The sequence below is a fragment of the Megalobrama amblycephala genome, linkage group LG13, assembly GCF_018812025.1.
Source record: "Megalobrama amblycephala isolate DHTTF-2021 linkage group LG13, ASM1881202v1, whole genome shotgun sequence".
Taxonomy (NCBI): Eukaryota; Metazoa; Chordata; class Actinopteri; order Cypriniformes; family Xenocyprididae; genus Megalobrama; species Megalobrama amblycephala.
In genome coordinates, this window is record NC_063056.1 from 5,936,752 (window position 1) to 5,957,032 (window position 20,281).

Below are 20,281 nucleotides of genomic sequence, written 5' to 3' on the forward strand. Positions count from 1 at the left end.
GTCTAGGGGAGCGACCCGAGAGCCGCAGTGATGCCAGTAACCCTCTAGGATGCTCCACACACGGATGCTTTTATTACCGTCTGTTCCAGCCACAGGCCTTTGAGCAGATCCGGATAAATCCGGGACGAAGGTGTTATTCCACAGCACGGAATAACAGGATCGCGCGACCTTGCGCTGAATGTCATTAGAAAGGGATTTTAATCTCGCTACGGTAAGAACGGAAATCATCATACCGCATGCGCTCACGACGCTAAATGTGAGTTTAATGTGATATTGTTATGTATTTCGGAGGTATAAGAGCAAATAGACTGTAACCGCAGGGATATGTGGCGTTTGCCGCATCGCAACGTTTGCTCGATTGATCCCTGATGCTGGATTGCATCTCTTGACGTTAACCTGTTCAGATGAACTGATTAAAGCTTCTTCTAATGATGTCGCTGATTTGGGAGAGGCTGTGATGGCGTTTGATATGCAAAGACATTTTTGATATATACTGTAGGCCTATACAGTCATGCAAGTGAATCTCTTCATGAATAATGTGTCATTATTACCATTGTAATTCAGATCGTGTCGAGCAGATCTTTGCTGACACGTGCTGTTCTAGTCTTTGTGCTGAATTACACCCCACCTCCCCATCATAATAAAGCCCTTTCCCATCCCACCATCATCACTGGAATAAACAACACTCCATCAGTGATTGTGTTAAAGCATGGTGTTTTTTACCACTGCACCAACATTTCTTTCTTCTGTGTTCTCAGACCATTGCGATTTGAGTCTCAGCGATGGATATTTTAAAGCATATAATCAACGACACTGTGGAGTTCTACAAATGGAGTCTCACTATTGCAGGTAACTGGTCTTGACTTCGCTGACCCGACTGTGATACATGATATCGTGGCAGAGCTCCCATTAAATAAAGCCGGGAGCAGAGGAGGCACCAGCTCTGGCGTCTGATTAGATTTTGACCCATGAGACATGCACAGCGACTGCAGGTTTCACTTTTGGTGAACAAGAGCAGAGTTCAATTTCGAGAAATTATAGGCTACAACGCTGGAAATTATCGATTGGACTAGAAGTAGAAGAGATACAGCACCTGTCAGAAGATTGGAAACATAATTTGTTAATGTTTTTGAAAGAACTCTCTTATGTTCAGCAAAAATACAGTGAAATATTACTACAATTTAAAATATTGGTTTTCTATTTTAATACATTTAAAAATGTAATTTATTCCTGTGAATTTTCAACATCATTTCTCCAGTCTTCAGTGTCACATGATCATTCAGAAATCATTCTAATATGATGATTTGCTGCTTCTGATAATATTAAAAACATTGTTTTTGCTGCTTCATATTTTTGTGGAAACATAAATACCATTTATACATTTGTGGTAAGATTAAAAAAAGAGCGAAATTAATACTTTTATTAATCAAGGATGCAATAAATTGATCAAAAGTGACAGACTTCCCATTTAGTAATTTCTATTTAATAAATGCTTTAATAAATTCAAATAAATGCTGTCCAACTTTCTATTCATCAAAGAATCCTGAAAAAAAATATTGTTTCCACAAAAATATGAACTGTTTTCAACATTGATAATAACCATATATGTTTCTTGAGCAGCAAATCAGCATATTAGAATGATTTCTGAAGGATCATGTGACACTGAAGACTGGAGTATATATTCATATATATTAAAACAGAAAACAGTTCTTTTAAATTGTAATAATATTTCACAATATTTCTGTTTTTACTGTATTTTTGATTAAATAAATGCAGGCTTGGTCAAGTCATCTTCATTTATATAGCACTTTTCACAAAGCAGCTTCATAGTGATAATAGGAAAATTAATTAATTAATGCTTGGTGAGCAGAAGAGACTTCTTTCAAAAACATTTAAAAAATTGTAAATATTTGACAGGTATACTGTACCCTAGACACAGTTTCCATGCGATTACACCACAAAAGTTGCATTTCCCCATTTTTAAAATGTCATAAATGTATTTAAACAAAGTCAAAAAACATTTTATCACACTCCTGAATGCTTCATTTTGGACAAGTTTCTTTAGTTATTTAACTAACATAAAGAAAATCCATCACAGCTCTGTAGATTTCACTGAATTTTACTTTATTTTACCAGCAGTTTTTTTAAGCCGGATTCAGACTGTACAGTTTTGGCCGTCTGAAACAAATTTTGTAAACCCTAAAAGATTCCTCGGATCCTGTCCCAAATTTTGAAGTCTTTGGTCATTAGTTTGACATGTTCACTGACAGACGATCAATGAAAAACCAATAGGAGCACTGAACCTGATGACGCAGTTAGTGAGACAACAACAGACCACCACTTGCTCCACACTCATCGTCTTCGTTTTCTTCTAGTTTTCTTTTCAGGAGAAGCCATGATCAAAATTAACACTAGAGACTGTTTTTGTTTGCTAGCCACCATTTCTATCCGCATGTAAATGCAGTTCACAGTCACCGAACGTGTCATGGATTGATGATGTAAAACTCCAGACGAGTCTTCTTGTTTGCATCCATTTTTAACATGTCTTCACTGCTGTACATGAATGACAGCTGAGATCCCACAGCGGGGAACATGTTCGTACAGTCTGACAAGAAACAGTCTTAAAGGACTATTATAAATCATACAGTGTGCACCCGGGTTAAGGATGGGCTGAAAAGACAAACTTATCGATTGCTTGTGAATGTAAACGCACCTCCATTCCCTACACGGGAAAGGGAAACATTTTTGTATTTGCCAGTCAGGGTTTTTAACTTAAACTAAAACTAAAACTATTGAAGCTGGAAAAAAAAAAAAAAAAAAAAAAAAAAAAAATATATATATATATATATATATATATATATATATATATATAAATAATAGTTGAAAAAATTAAATGAAAATGAGAAATGTTACCTTGGCAATAAACTGAAATAAGTTTATGTTGAAGCACTAAAATTATTAACTAGAAATAAATAAAAACTAAAACTGAAATAAAAATAAATTAAACTTAAATAGCAATATTTAAAAAAAAAAACAAGAACATAAAACTAATAAAATGACAAAAAGCACATAACGACAATAAAAAAAATAAAATTAACATGAAAATATAACACTAAAATCTAATTCAAAATAATAATAAAACTATAATAAAAACTAAAATAACACCATTACCATATGAAAGTTATGCATTTTATCCTTTTGAAAAATTAGCAGAGATATTATAATGTAAATTTATCAAATTTATCTTTTTACTTGAAAAAAATATTTTGCCAGGAAACAGGACAATCTGATACCAGTGCAACTGATGGACATTTGTAGATTACAGATAAAGTCCAGTAATGGGATTTGATGTGTTTGTAGACAAGCGTGTGGAGAAATGGCCTTTGATGGACTCTCCGCTGCCCACGCTGGCTATCAGCTCCTCATACCTGCTGTTCCTCTGGCTGGGGCCGAAGTTCATGCAGGGCCGAGAGCCCTTCCAGCTGAGGAAGACCCTCATCGTCTACAACTTCAGCATGGTCATCCTCAACTTTTTCATTTTCAAAGAGGTGAGTTCACAACAACTGTCTGTGTCTCAGAAAACTAGTTCCCTAATGTTTGTTTCTATTTCATTGGGGGTTTTTTGTTTTGTTTTTTAGCATAGTTTTTATGGTTCATTTCATTTATCCTTTTTGAAAATGATCATTTGTTTCAATATCCTGTATGTTTCAGTTTAAAGGGTTAGTTCACCCAAAAATGAAAATTCTGTCATTTATTACTCACCCTCATGCCGTTCTACACCCATAAGACCGTTAATCTTCGGAACACAAATTAAGATATTTTTGATGAAATCCAAGAGTATTTTTTTTTTTTAATCTCCCATAGAAAGCAACATAATTACCATCATTCGAGGTCCTGAAAAGCTACTGAAGACATATTTAAAACAGTTCATGTTCACAGTGGTTCAACCTTAATGTTATGAAGCGCAGAGAATACTTTTTGTGCACCAAAACAAAACAACAATAACGACTTTATTCAACAATCTCTTCTCTTCCCTGTCAGTCTCGTATGCAGTTGATGCAGTGCAGCGCTTCCAGGTTCTACGTTAGAATGCCGGCTCAGTATTGGCCGACGCTGTTCACGTCATCAGTACGATGCATGTGTGATGCTGATGCAGGAGACGGCCTATAATGAGTCAGCGTTCTGACGTAGAACCTGGAAGCGTTGAACAGAAAGACATGGGAGAGAAGGGATTGTTGAATAACATTAAGGTTGAACTATTGTAGTCATGTGGACTATTTTAACGATACCTTTCTGGACCTCGATTGACTGTATGTTGCTTTATATGGGAGATTTAAAAAAAAAAAACTCTCGGATTTCATCAAAAATATCTTAATTTGTGTTCTGAAGATGAACGAAGGTCTTACGGGTGTGGAACGGTATGAAGGTGAGTCATTAATGACATTAATCATTAATTTTTGGGTGAACTAACCCTTTAAATCTGCCTATGATAAAAACACACCATAGTTTATTAGTGACTACACAGTCATCAATGCCAAACAACTGCAGTCTGTTAATGTGTTATGAATGTACCATTACCGCTATGTTTAGCAGTAAATTCTAACTCCCATCTCTGTAACGTGTATGATCAGTTTTGGTTTGATTTCTCTGTGTTCTGCTCCTGAGTTCCTAGTTAGTTTCCCCAGCTGTTAATTAGTTCCCACACACCTGTTCTGTTTTACCTTGATTACTCCCTGTGTATTTATACCCTGAGTTTCCTCTGTTCAGTTGTTCGGTATCATTTGTGTTTGTTGATGTGGTGTTTTTTTTCCCCCTGCGCTTCTATGTCCATATCTCCAGTATTTTCCTGTCCGTGCGTGTTGCTTACCACAGCAGCCGTAACACTCTCTGGGTGTTTATGATTCAGCAACATCAGCTTCATTTGGACAGAATACACTGAAGTCAGGCTTGAGAAATTAATTAAATCAGCCAATATTGTTTGAAATGTGAAAATTATTGTCATTTGCTGATGAGATTCTATTTAATCTTACATTATATTGTAATGCACATTCATAGTTTTGGTTTATTGCTCTTTTTTCTTTTTTTTTTTTTGCAAACTCTCATTTTTATTAACATACACACTTTTTTCACTGATATTGTTTGTCTTATGCTGCATCCCAATTTGCCTACTTATTAGGGCTGCACGATTTGGGGAAAATGTCATATTGCGATTATTGAGGTCAATATTGCGATTGCGATTTGCGATAGCGATATAATAAACAAATAGTATCATGAGTCATCTTGCTTGGTTCTCAATGAAAATACACACACAGATTACTGATAATGCTGAAATGTGTATTTCTCAACTCAAACTAGCAACAACAGCAAACAAATGCACAGCGTTTTCAAATTAAAATATTTTTATGAAATTAAATAACATCTTTGCATTACTGCAAACTTGTTATAATCCCATTTAAGATATTTGTTTCTTTACTAATCTGTAGTGGTTCAACGGATCACAAAACTCATGGTTCGGATCACATCAAGGTTATGACGTCACAGATAGGATCATTTTTCGGATCAGCACAAAAAAAAACATTTAAAATTGAATGGGGGTAACTTAACTTTGCATTTATTACTTAGCCCACTTAAACTATTCTGATACCATAGCATAAACTGCTAGCCTAAATAATACATTATTAAAGGCAAGTGAACAGACTGTAAAAAGAACAAATACTGTACACCAATTACAACAAGCATAGATAAATACTACATAAAGTTACAAATAAAGTATAAGGTCTAACTGTAGTATTAATTTTCATGCACAGAAATGTAATAATTAAATGTAAAATGACACTTCATTGTATAAATTTAATATAGATTAATCTTTGTTAAAGCTGTGTTTTGTTGTTTGATTTACATGACAGACAACAGCAGGTATTTATAGGTTGCTGTCACTTTAAGAGTAAGACCTGCACGCACACATCGGACAGATACATCCGAATTCTCACCTCGTTCAATTAAGACATAACTGAATGTGTTTACATGAATACTTGCTGAGAGGGGTATTTTGACTGACATAATGCGTGTATGTGACCATCCAAGTGCACTGAGGACGCGAAAGAGAAATCAATTTGGAGTTCGCGAGCTATAACGCGCCTCTCTGTCTCTCTGTGCGCGCGCGAGCCTTGTATGTATGTGCGTCATGTACGCACCTATAACAGCGCTGTGTGCGATACCGAATTAAATCCTCTTTCCTCTTCAACCACTACTAATCTGGGTTTATAATCTTATAGCCAAAATATCGCCATATAACAGAGGTAGCGTTTTTTTCTTGCCACCAGTTCAGTGACCGTTTGCTCCGCATCCATCTTTACCCGTTCTCTGCGCTGCACACCGGAAAAGTCATGACCACGCGCGCCACACATGCCACTGCCTAAACTGAAACTGACTGGTCTTCTTTTTATTAGCGGTGTATAAAATGGGCAAACAGCTCTCAGATAATGGGTTGTTGTGTCCACACATGTATTTTTTTATTTTATTTATTAACTTATTATTATTTTATTTCGTAAAATCGCAGCATTTTGCGTCATATAATCGCACAAGCTTGACATCGCGATTGCGATTGCGATATGATTAATCGTGCAGCTCTACTACTTATACTATGCCCTATAAGTATGTACTGCTTTTGTGAAGAAAAAATACATACAAACCCGATTCCAAAAAAGTTGGGACACTGTACAAATTGTGAATAAAAACAGAATGCAATGATGTGGAAGTTTTAAATTTCAGTATTTTATTCAGAATACAACATAGATGACATATCAAATGTTTAAACTGAGAAAATATATCATTTTAAGGGAAAAATAAGTTGATTTTAAATTTCATGTCATCAACACATCTCAAAAAAGTTGGGACAAGGCCATGTTTACCACTGTGTGTCCTCTTCTTTTTATAACAGTCTGCAAACGTCTGGGGACTGAGGAGACAAGTTGCTCAAGTTTAGGAATAGGAATGTTGTCCCATTCTTGTCTAAAACAGGCTTCTAGTTGCTCAACTGTCTTAGGTCTTCTTTGTCGCATCTTCCTTTTTATGATGCGCCAAATGTTTTCTATGGGTGAAAGATCTGGACTGCAGGCTGGCCATTTCAGTACCCGGATCCTCCTCCTACGCAGCCATGATGTTGTAATTGATGCAGTATGTGGTCTGGCATTGTCATGTTGGAAAATGCAAGGTCTTCCCTGAAAGAGACGACGTCTGGATGGGAGCATATGTTGTTCTAGACCTTGGATATACCTTTCAGCATTGATGGTGCCTTTCCAGATGTGTAAGCTGCCCATGCCACACACACTCATGCAACCCCATACCATCAGAGATGCAGGCTTCTGAACTGAGCGCTGATAACAACTTGGGTTGTCCTTGTCCTCTTTAGTCCGGATGACATGGCGTCCCAGTTTTCCAAAAAGAACTTCAAATTTTGATTCGTCTGACCACAGAACAGTTTTCCGCTTTGCCACAGTCCATTTTAAATGAGCCTTGGCCCAGAGAAAACGCCTGCGCTTCTGGATCATGTTTAGATATGGCTTCTTTTTTGACCTATAGAGTTTTAGCCGGCAACGGCGAATGGCACGGTGGATTGTGTTCACCGACAATGTTTTCTGGAAGTATTCCTGAGCCCATGTTGTGATTTCCATTACAGTAGCATTCCTGTATGTGATGCAGTGCTGTCTAAGGGCCCGAAGATCACGGGCAACCAGTATGGTTTTCCGGCCTTGACCCTTACGCACAGAGATTGTTCCAGATTCTCTGAATCTTTGGATGATATTATGCACTGTAGATGATGATAACTTCAAACTCTTTGCAATTTTTCTCTGAGAAACTCCTTTCTGATATTGCTCCACTATTTTTCGCCGCAGCATTGGGGGAATTGGTGATCCTCTGCCCATCTTGACTTCTGAGAGACACTGCCACTCTGAGAGGCTCTTTTTATACCCAATCATGTTGCCAATTGACCTAATAAGTTGCAAATCGGTCCTCCAGCTGTTCCTTATATGTACATTTAACTTTTTCGGCCAACTTTTTTGGAATGTGTAGCTCTCATGAAATCCAAAATGAGCCAATATTTGGCATGACATTTCAAAATGTTTCACTTTCAACATTTGATATGTTATCTATATTCTATTGTGAATAAAATAGAAGTTTATGAGATTTGTAAATTATTGCATTCCTTTTTTATTCACAATTTGTACAGTGTCCCAACTTTTTTGGAATCGGGTTTGTACTTTTGAGTGTGTAGCAGAAGAGTAGGGTTTGGGACAAGCTACTTCAACATAACCGCGTCTTTAACAGAATGCTCTGTTTCTTAGTTATGTGCATCCTGTCACCATTTAAACTGCCCTGTCAATCATCTTATCACAGTTAAAGGGATAGTTCATCCAAAAAATGAAAACGTGCTGTTCATTTACTCACCCTCAGGCCATCCAAGATGTAGGTGACTTTTTTCTTCAGTAGAACAGTAAAGAAGATTTTTCGCTGAAACTGTGATCCTCTGTGATTCATATAATGGAAGTCAATGGATGCCGTGACTTTGAGATAAAAAAAAAAACATAAACCGCTGCTGACAATACATTGAGGTCTTATAGTATGAAGTGAAACGATTGGTCGATACAAGAAACGGAACATTATTTACAACATTTTTACCTGTAATCCATAGCCTTGGCAAACAGTCCTGAGCGCGAGCTTCCTGACGCATAATGACGCATGAGCTGGAGCGATCTCACACATGAGCTGATGCTGTGGTTTCTTTTACTACAGAAAGGGAGGACACATGTGTTGTATTGTTCATTAAAATCGTGCTTACTTGTGCTTACCCTGGATGCTGCAACTGATGTATGTGTGATCTCAGTCAGGATAGATTCTCAGCGTTGTGCTCCTGCACATATGTCATCATGCGTCAGGTGCGCGCTACAGATTGTCGTGAATGCACTCAGGACCGTTTGCTGAGGCTGTGGATTACAGATAATAATGCTATAAATAATGTTCAGTTTCTTGCATCGACCAATCGTTTAGCTTCTTAAGACCTCAATGAATCGTCAGGAGCCGCAGGTATTAATTTTGTTTTGTCTGCATATGTTTTTTTGAACCTCAAAATCACGGCACCCATTGACTCCCATTATATGAATCACAGAGGCCCACGCTTTCAGCTAAAAATCTTCTTTACTGTTCTACTGGGGGAAAAAAAGACACCTACATCTTGGATGACCTGAGGGTGAGTAAATGAACAGCAAATCCTCCACATTCCCTTTAAAATCCTCCACATTCATTTTAATTTAATTCCCTACCGTATCAGAGAGAAATGTAGAATGTGCCAGCCGTGGGTCTTTCATGCGGAGACTCTCCTTGTGTGTTTGTTTGCATAATGATGCATTTAAAAGTTAATGGCCTAACGGATCTCTATAAAATTTCACAATGCTGTTGCAGATGTGGATAAAAATAAATAAATATTTTTCATCAAGTTAGATATTATTAATCACTCAAAACCTTGTATCTAAATCTCTTAACAGTCGGTCTCGCACACCCGCCGTCTAAATCTAAAGTTTGTAGTTTAAAAAAAAAAAAATTGTATTCATGTTTGTAGTTCTAATCAAATCCATGTCCAGTGCACAGTGCGCAATGGGCAATATTATTTGTTAAAGGGGACATTGGATGCCAATTTTCCACAAGTTAGTATAATTCTTTAAAGTCTATAACACACTTTGATTAAAATTTCTTAATGGTTGTGTAAAAAAACACCCTTTTTACCTTGTCAAAAACAGCTCTGTTCACAGCGAGCCGTTTCGGTGCATGTCCCTTTAAATGATAATGAGCTACTGTTCACCCCACCCCAATCTTCCATGGGTGGGCTGTAGACACTATTTGGCATTGAACTCACCATTCTTATTTATGCAGTTATGAATGCTCAAAAACGATTAAAATACATTTGAAAATTACTTGTTGGTCATTAACTAACAGCTTTATAAATCTTATTGTAGTGTTACCATGTTATCTTTACATAAAATGTACACAGTTTGTAATAAGACAATCACCTTAATGCATTGTTCATTATAAACGTGCGGTTATGAATTACAGTGAGGAGGTTCTAAATAGAAATTACGACATATATGTCTGTTGGACTGTATTGTTTTGATAATGAACAAGCTGCGATGTCACGTTTGCAGCGCTTTGTTGTGTGTGCGTGAGGCGCCGGCGCGATCAAACAGCAGTCTTTGCAAGGGACTTGCATCATCGTCATGGCAACGGTTCATGGCCAGGTCAGATTACGTCAGAGTTTGTTGTCGTTTGTTGGAAAATCATACCACACTGCTCAGACATTCACCAACCCAACAATTGCCGACAGGGGTATCACACTTGCTGCATCTCATTTCGGACTGGCTGCGTACTGATCCAACAAACTCCAACAGACGTGTTTGTTGGCGTTTATCTGTGCGGTGTGAACTGGACTTTAACTTTAGTCGCATTCATCGTGGAACTTGCTAACAAGAACATTATTAGGAAAGGTGATTTGCAAAGATTCATAAGAAACCTATAATGTTACTCACGTCTTCTGGAGGTACTGATCCATCCTTCAGGAACTTTTTAGCAAAACAAACTTTTTAGCACCGACATAAATCCGGGGGCGCATTCCCTTCAAAAACAAAATTAACCCACTGCGTCTTCAGTGGCTCAGATGTCAGAATGTTCATTCTTATATCCAATAACAAAACACCTCAGTTGCTTAGGAGATATTCTCGTCTACACCTGCACGGCGTCGAAACAATGGCGGACTGTTTACAGCTCACTCAGGGCGGGTCTATGCTAAAACGGCAGTGTCCGTCAAGAGTAGTGGGAGGGGCCTGTGCAAATTGACATCACTTTGCCAAGAATCTGAAGTGCTTATGATTTGTGGGGATTAAAAAAAAAAAGCAATGGGTGGATTTTTATCATTATAGGGTGGTTGTGTAGACACACTGCCAACACACATTTATGTCCAAACACCATGTAAACTGAATTTTGCATCCGATGTCCCCTTTAAAATAATTATTATATTTAGAGTGTACTGCACTTTGGATTTTAAGGCTATGTTCAAACTGTCAGTCCAACTCTGATTATTTGTGTATCTGATCTAAAATTATTGACATCCACATTGTGTATTGCAACTTTTCAGGTCTGATTTGTGATCTGATTTTCTGGAATATCTGCATTGGTTTCTATGGCAATGACGTTGCGTCGGTAGGTATACGCCAAAAACAACAACAACCGCAGCATGGAGGGGTTTGCAATACAGATGTTGTCTTATTTACAACCTGACAATGAAGCCGCCACTCTGGACTACTGCATCTTCTGAGGCAGCAGCAGAAACATAGGAGGCTGATATGAGCGGCTTAATTCTGTGCTGTCGTCTCTGCCGGTCTCAAAACATGTCTCCGTTGTATTGTCATTTTCTGCTCGTCCAGCACTTTGCAACAACTAAACCTTGTCTGACATTTTTATTACGTGGCATGAGAAAGTCACATGAACCATGCGAAATCCGATCAGAGCAGTCAGACTGAAATGGATTTCTAGAAATGAGATTTGAATTGGATTTGAAACCACATATGAATGTAGCTTGAAACGGATTTGTTAAAATGTGATTTTCGACTGCTGACGTGCTAAATCTGATCGGATTTCAATAAAATATGCACAAAAATCGGATTTGGATTGACAGTCTGAATGTAGCCTACAATTTGGGACACACTAATTCTAATTTCGAAAACTATTTATGATGGATAGTATGCGACGTGGGATGCAGCGTTAGTTTTTCATTCGGTAATCAATTTCATTAGTGACACTAACTTAGTCTTAGTTTGCTCTCTCTTATGCATGAGGTGAAGAAACGAATGATTGGGAATTGTCTTTACACCAATCGCAGCTCAGATGAAACATTTTTTACGTCACATTCAGTGCCGTTCCCTCAATGAAAGATGTCCAGATGTCAATTTTGACCTGTTCTATTCCAGCTCTTCCTTGCAGCACGGGCGGCCAACTACAGCTACATCTGCCAGCCCGTCGACTACTCAGATGATCCTAATGAAGTGAGGGTGAGTGTGCTTCCCAGATAGGATCACAATGTCACCCGCTCTGAGCACTGAAACTGGACACGTAATTCTGCTCTCCAGTTACTGGACTGAAGCATGTTACCGGAGCGGGATAACCGGGGAGTTCGGTTTCACTCTGTGACTTCAGATCATCACATTCACAAACACCATCTGACTTTCTCAAATACTAGTGTTTTTGTTTCAGCTAGGCTGTGCACCATTTTAAATGCAAGTGTAGTTTTTAATAATGCATTTTTCAGTATGAATTAACCATCATGTTACCATGAACACAACATATTGAGAATTTCCAGAAAGATTAAATAATATTAATACATTTAAGCTGTATTTTACAATCAATGATTGATGGCTGTGTTGATACTTTTAAAGTTTAGAGAAATATATAAATATCAAGGCTCATAACTGTGTGAGGAGGTCATGAATAATTGCAAAGAGCTGAATATGCACTGAGCCATATGCACTGAAAAAAGTGAAACTACCGTGTCATTTATTTAAAGTGCATTTCATATTGGTCTAATCGAAAATCATGGTTTCATAGCTAATTTAACAGTTGTTTATAGTAAATTAAGTTATAAAAAGCCAAAAATAATTATACTAACCTACGTTAAGTAACATATTGGCTTGTGTCTAAAGAAAATGTATTGGTTAATTATGGTACACTGAATAAATGGAAAAACTCTGATTCAGTTTACTCATATTATTTGTGATTTACAGAAAAAAAATTGTTTCTCTTCTGAACGTTTTTGCTTTCGATTAATGTAATTCTGTAAACTGTGCAATCTACTCGTCACAAATGGTAAAACAAGAAGAAGAGTAAGGGAGCTATTAGCAGCCATAAAACTTTAATCATAACAAAAACAAAGGACCTGCTACTGCTTTGTAACTAGGGTTGCAAAATTCCAGGAATTTTCAAGGCTGGAAACTTTCCATGGGAATTAACGGGAATTAATGGGAATAACAGGGGATTGCAGGTTAGCGTATAACAGGGAACATAAATGTAGTTGAAAAAACTTGCAGCATAATCTGGTTAAAACAGCCAGATTTTATGCAATTTCAGTTTTTAGATTTTTACCCTGTTTTTAAATTTTTATCCTTCAGAAATCATTCTAATATGATGATTTGATAATGTTGGAAACAGTTGTGCTGCTTAATATTTTTTATAGACCGTGAATCCTTTTTTTCAGGGTTCTGTGATTAATAAAAAGTTATAGAACAGCATTTATTTAAAACAGAAATCTTTTGTAACAATGTACACTACCGTTCAAAATTTTGGGGTCAGTAATTTTTTTTTTTTTTTTTAAAGAAATTAGTACTTTTATTCAGCAAGGACATGTGAAATTGATAAAAAAAAAAAAAAAAAAAAAAGTGACATTAAAGACTTGTATTGCTAGAAAAGATTTCTATTTTAAATAAATGCTGTTCTTTTTAACTTTTTATTCATCAAAGAATCCTGAAAAAAGAATCACAGGTTCTAAAAAATATTAAGCAGCACAATTGAAATTTCCAACATTGATAATTGAGTATCAAATCAGCATATTAGAATGCTGAAGGATCAGCATATGAAGGATCATGTGACACTGAAATAAATAACACGCATAACAATTGCTGCAATAAAATATTTTTATTTTACATATTTACTAAGTTAGAATGAATTGGATGCAAAAAAGAAATAACTGTTATTTCATGTTATTATGACCAAACTAAATGTTTATATTTGTTTGTATATGATATATTTTATATAGATTTATATAAAATGTATATAGAAATTTCCAAAAATTTCCAATTAATTCCCATAAATTCTCATAAATTCCCGTAAATTCTTGTTAAGCTTCCAAATTGGAATATTTCCAAAATTCCCCACGTTAAGTTCCGTGGAAATTTTCTGGAAAGTTTCCACCCCTTTGCAACCCTATTTGTAACACAAGACAACTCCGAACAAAGAGTGAACCAAACTGAAGGTTTAAATACATGAGATAATGAGAACTGAACAAGAAACAGGTGGCAAACATAATCAGTAACCATGGGAACAAATGAGAACATAATTAGAATTGAGAACAAATGAGAACATAAATAGAATTAGAAACCATGACAAAGAAGTAAAACTAGAACTAAACGGAATGGGAAACTAGGAAAAACAGAATGAAATAACTAAGAGTCTCTAAACACAAAGAACTGAAACCATGACACTACTAGAAATAATTAATTAATTTAAAATTTTAATATCAATATTTAAAGGGTTAACTCACCCAAATTTTGTCCTTAATTACGCACCCTTGTGTCGTTTGAAAGCCGTAAGACTTTCGTTCATCTTCAGAACACAAATGAAGATCTTTTTGATGAAATCTGAGAGCTTTCTTTCCCTCCATAGACAAACTACGCAACTGACACTTTCAAGCCCCAGAAAGGTTTTTAAGACATTAAAGTAATCCATGTGACTCCAGTGGTTAAACCTCAGTATTATGAAGCGATGCGAGTGCTTTGTTTGTGCAAAAAAACATAATTTACCACTTTACATACAATTTATTAATGTCCTGCACTTGTTCACGAGAGCACCATGACACATGCATGTTGTGCTGATGTGAGAGCAGATGTTGTTGCGTGAACATGCATTTAATATAGTGGTAAATTATGTTGGTTTTTTTTGCACAAACAAAGCACTTGCGTCACTTAGAGTCACATGGAGTACTTTAATGATGTCTTTACTACCTTTCAGTGGTAGTTGCGTAGGCTGTCAATGGAGGGACAGAAAGCTCTCAGATTTCATTAAAAAGATCTTCATTATGGGTTTGAAATGACATAAGGGTGAGTAAATGATTACAGAATTTTCATTTTTAGGTGAACTAACACTTTAAGCTTTGAAGCGAACCATAAATATAATTTAAGAAAAACTAATATGGCTGTAACAAAGTATTTTTGGTCCAAAGTATCTTTTTTTTTCCCAGTGTTTTTTTACAAAGAGACTAAAAGTTACTTTAATACTCTATAAATAATACTTGAGTAAAGATTCCTCACGTCTTCTCTTGTATGCTGTTCTCTTGTGATGGCAGGTGGCCGCAGCCTTGTGGTGGTATTTTATTTCTAAAGGTGTGGAGTACCTCGACACTGTGTTTTTCATCTTGCGTAAGAAGTTCAACCATATCAGCTTCCTGCATGTCTATCACCACTGCACCATGTTCACTCTGTGGTGGATTGGCATCAAATGGGTCGCCGGTGGACAGTGTAAGTATTAAATACACAGGCACCACACACAGGAATAGAAAAACCCTTCAAGTCGTTACAAAAACATATTGAACATTTTTCAGTAGAACACAAATGAGAAATACAGACCATGTGTGTCAAGCTCCGAAAAGAACAACACCATAGAAGACGTTCATACTGTTTGATTCATGACATGTGCTGTTACAAGTGTTCTCATACAACAAATCTATCAGAATTTGAAGATGTGCTGATAATCTTCCACTCATATGAAATGGACTGAATGTGCATTTATCTCTTTTGCAGCGTTCTTCGGGGCTCATATGAACGCAGCCATCCATGTCTTGATGTACTTATATTATGGGCTGGCCGCATTTGGTCCGAAGATACAGAAATATCTGTGGTGGAAGAAATATCTGACAATCATCCAAATGGTAATTGGTCACGTTTTACACGCATGTGTGAAAAAACAATAGCACGTTTGAGAATGATGTGGAATACAAGGTTAATTCTTCAGTTAGGGCAACTTTAGAGAAAGATTTTAATTAGGACAGATTACAATATTATTTTTTATAGGATCTCTTCAATTACTTTATCCAAATTTTTATTGTCAAATTTCCAGAATTTCTCTTTTTTCTTCACTCGATTATTCTTTTCGTGAGTATAATTTTAGAGTATCATAACTTCCCCTTTGTAATATATTTATTAAAAGTGTTAAAATGAAAATGTTTTTCTTTGCACTTTTTTCCCTAAGAAATCCAAAAATACATATTGTCCATTTATTTGATATTTATAGTATGCACACAATTTATTAAAAGAAAATGTCTTCTGTTGTCTTCAATGCTGCTGTCATTACCATCACAGTATAAAGCATTTTATACAACAATTCAGTTTTCCCAAAAACATTTTGGCAGAGTAACTGTTTAAACATCAGAGATGCCATTTATTTTAACCTTAGTAGCTTTATAATGTTCGACAAGTGACTAATCAGTCGTTCCAGGACGTGATAAATGTTTTAATAGATGAAACATACACTACTGTTCAAGAGTTTGGTTCAGTGTTTGTTTGTTTTTTTGTTGTTTTTTGAAAGAAATTAATTATTTTATTCACTGAGGGTGCAGTAAATTTTTGTAAAAACAGCACCTGGGAGCATCAGACCAACTGTAACTATGAGTAATTAAAGACATTTTTATATGATTTAAGTCAAAGTTGCTGAAAAATCACAAATACAATCGCATGATTTAATTGCTTATGACATTTGACCAATAGGTGGTGCTGTTACCAAATTGATATTTTGTAGTCAGTGTGACGAGACAATGACACATACAAAGTTTGGTGTCAGTACTGCTTCAGAATCAGCTTGGCATCGTGCCTTAAAATTTGTAGCTGCGTTATTGGAAAATGGTTTGGCCAATCACAAAGCTTTTAATATCTTTTCGCCGGCATGGTCGGAAGATGATCTGAGCTGAATTTGGTGAAAATCAGTCTAATGGTCTAGGAAGAGTTTCAAAAATGTAGGTTTTCAAAGAAATTCAAAATGGTGGACAGCAAGTTCGACCGTATATGTCTTAATGGTAATAATTTAGTATGGGGAACAATTCTCACTTTAACGAGTTGCTTATTAGCTTGCATATTAGCTGTTTGTTAGTACTTAAGAAGCACATATTAAAGGGTTAGTTCACCCAAAAAATGGAAATTCTGTCATTAATTACTCACCCTCATGTCGTTCCACACCCGTAAGACCTTCGTTAATCTTCGGAACACAAATAAAGATATTTTTGTTGAAATCCAATGACTCAGTGAGGCCTGCATAGGGAGCAATGACATTTCGATACGCTGATTCATAATGCTCCGAATCTTCATGAAGCAGTGTTTTGAAATCGGCCATCACTAAATAAGTTGCTATTTTGTTTTTTTGGTGCACCAAAAATATTCTCGTAGCTTTATAATATTAATATTGAACCACTGTACTCACATGAACTGATTTAGATATGTATTTAGTACCTTTATGGATCTTGAGAGAGGAAGTGTCATTGCTGGCTATGGCCATCTTTGAAACACCTCTCGGGCATTCAAGAGCAGCTCCAATCTCTTTGAATGATGAAACATCAAATTCTCCAAAGCTGTTTGTCAAGCTTTCGATTAAATTTCATATTTGAAATCAACAATGAAATCTGACAACAATTGTCTCTTAAATTTTGTTTCTAAACGCTCAAATCATGACAAAAAAATTTATTTTTCAGGCTGGATCAAGTTAATGCACATGCGCAGTCCTAAATGCATGTCTCTTGTGCCTCATTTTGGAGGCGCGCATCTGACTGTTTCTATAAAAAACTGGTGCTTCTAACGGCGCTGCAGTGATGCGATGACTTTACCAGTTGGCGATTGGCTCTTATTTAGAAGGCGGGACTTATTCCGCCATATTGCGCGTTGCACTTTCTCCCATTCAAAACAATACGAGTGACGTGTCTTGTGTTATTCTATAGTCTTTGGTATCATTCAACTCGTTATGCAGCACTGAATCAAAAGAAGTTTCTTTCAGAAGTTAGACATTTTCATTACTTCTGACCAGTAGGTGGTGCTGTGCCGAAACGCTGCATGTAGCCTCTGGTCATACTTTTGTTGACACTTGCCAAGACTTGTTTCAATAGACTAAAGCGTTGTGGCCAAATTCGTTCACATGTTTTTCGAGAATGGTTGAGTTTATCAAAAAGCTCTTAAGTGCAAATTTGGACAGTTGGTGGCACTAGAGGGACTGGGTTAGAGACTCCAAAATTGCTGTGGTTATTGTTGAGACTGTCCTCTATCTGTGTGCCAAATTTCATAACATCCCGCAAACGGTTCTATGGACTGCCAAAGACTCATTCGTGGAAGAAGAAAATGAACAGAATAGATGCCTTCGCTCCTTCAGTGCTTGGCACCAAAATAATATTCACTTTCAATAAAGTTCTTTTAAATTATAATACTATTTCACAATATTACTGTTTTTACTGTATTTTTGATCAAACAAATGCACTTTGGTGAGCATAAGAGACCAAACTTTTGAACAGTATAGAACAACTTTGAAGAAGTTTAATTTTTCAGTATTCTAGTCAAAAGTGCCACTATTTGAAAATCAGTTGTGACTAAACCGCTGTATCTTTGCATCTTTTATCTTCTTCCGCAGATCCAGTTTCACGTCACCATTGGCCACACGGCTTTGTCGCTGTACTCTGACTGCCCGTTCCCGAAGTGGATGCACTGGTGTCTGATTGGATACGCCCTCACCTTCATCATCCTCTTCGGCAATTTCTATTACCAGACGTACCGTCGGCAGCCCCGCCGCGAGGCCGCGTCCAAACCCGGCAAAGCCCTTCATAACGGAGCCTCTAATGGAGCCCTGACCTCTAGTAATGGAAACGCTGCCAAGATGGACGAGAAGCCGGCAGTGGCCGAGAGCGGGAGGAGAAAGAGGAAGGGCAGAGCGAAGCGCGAATGAAACGGAGGAGAGGGAAGCAGACACGGCCAGACCTCCGTTCACGAGAGACCGCGCTGAAAGATTGATCGGCTCAGATCAATCCCAAATTGTTACGACCAAACAGTATGGCCACTTTCTGCTGCAGAGAGGGAGAAATATGAGCCTAGACGTAGAGAGACTGAACAATATGATATCTTTCCATATCGCCCTCTTTAAGTTTAGTACATTATTCTATGTATCTGCCTTTTTTACATCGCTGTTCTAATGCCAGAAAAGACCCGTGTCTCATCAGTGTACAATGATTAAGACTCGACGATATCAGATGGGTTTTTCATCATTTGTTGAAGTGGGGTCCAAAAGTTCTGCTATTTTGCAACACAAAATGTTTCTTCAGTGTATTATCAGCACGATCTGATCTAGATCCTGACGTTGATGTTCTCCAGCATGATTTGAGATGATCCAAAGAGCTTCAATGGAAGAAGAAAACCGCTCATTTGATTAGTCACATAGAAATGTGCATATTTCTTCTTCATTTTACAGACTTTTGGACCCCACTTGATATCATTTATTTGTAAAACATATTCATGTGTTTGTTTATTTGAAAGTTTTGTATTTCATGTAAGTTGTGTGTTGTTTAGCCATTGGCAGGATATATTACCAACAGCACTGTTCTTTAAAACATAGATCATGTGGCACTGCTTATTTCATCTTCTTTCAAAATTAGGGATGCAACTTACCAAGGCCATTGACTGATAATATACAGTAGTGGGCAAAAGTGATGTCCGGCCTTGGAAAATTGACATCTTCACCCTTTATTCAAATATTGTTAAAAATGCGTTCAAGTTTTTGTAAGCATATTGAGTAGTTGTGCTCTGAGTCAGTTGTTTTATTTGTGATGATAACGCAATGAATCATGCCAAATTGTGCGGACATAATTTTTAGCCAGCCAGGCTGGCATACGAAGAAATTATGAACATGCAAAAACAAGAGAACCAATGGAATATTAATAACTGAATATGTATGATTTTTCCTGTGAGCTTTTTGTTTTTCTATGCATTTTTTTTTTTTTTTTTGCATTGTAAAATAGCAACTGTAGCTGTAGTTGTAGCTGTTTTTTTTTGCCAAATAATTTTGTCAGATAAATACCTTAACAAAGTTTAGTGTTTTGTTCTTCCTTCATATATATTTTTATAAATATAGAAAATATTTTCCTCGTATTTTGATGGTTCAATTGGACTTGTAGGGTCATTAAAAACAAATTTCCCTTCTGGACATCACTTTTAACCACTACTATATCATATATATATATATATATATATATATATATATATATATATATATATATATAATATAATATACATTTCTGTTGTCTGTTGTCTTAAAGGGTTAGTTCACCCAAAAATGAAAATTCTGTCATTTATTACTTACCCTCATGTCGTTCCACACCCGTAAGACCTTCATTAATTTTCAGAACACAAATTAAGATATTTTAGTTGAAATCCGATGGCTCAGTGAGGCC

The 20,281-nt window shown here is 36.5% G+C and overlaps 1 protein-coding gene across 1 annotated transcript; it reads left to right on the forward strand.

Moving 5' to 3' along the window:
- Positions 1 to 9: 9 nt before the first annotated feature.
- Positions 10 to 19,918, forward strand: elovl4a (ELOVL fatty acid elongase 4a). Its single transcript, XM_048153099.1, has 7 exons — positions 10 to 211; positions 759 to 849; positions 3,361 to 3,548; positions 12,015 to 12,095; positions 15,158 to 15,329; positions 15,612 to 15,739; positions 18,472 to 19,918. The coding sequence occupies exons 2-7, from the start codon at positions 783 to 785 to the stop codon at positions 18,781 to 18,783; spliced, it is 948 nt and encodes a 315-aa protein (XP_048009056.1). The 5' UTR covers positions 10 to 211; positions 759 to 782; the 3' UTR covers positions 18,784 to 19,918.
- The last annotated feature ends 363 nt before the right edge of the window (positions 19,919 to 20,281 follow it).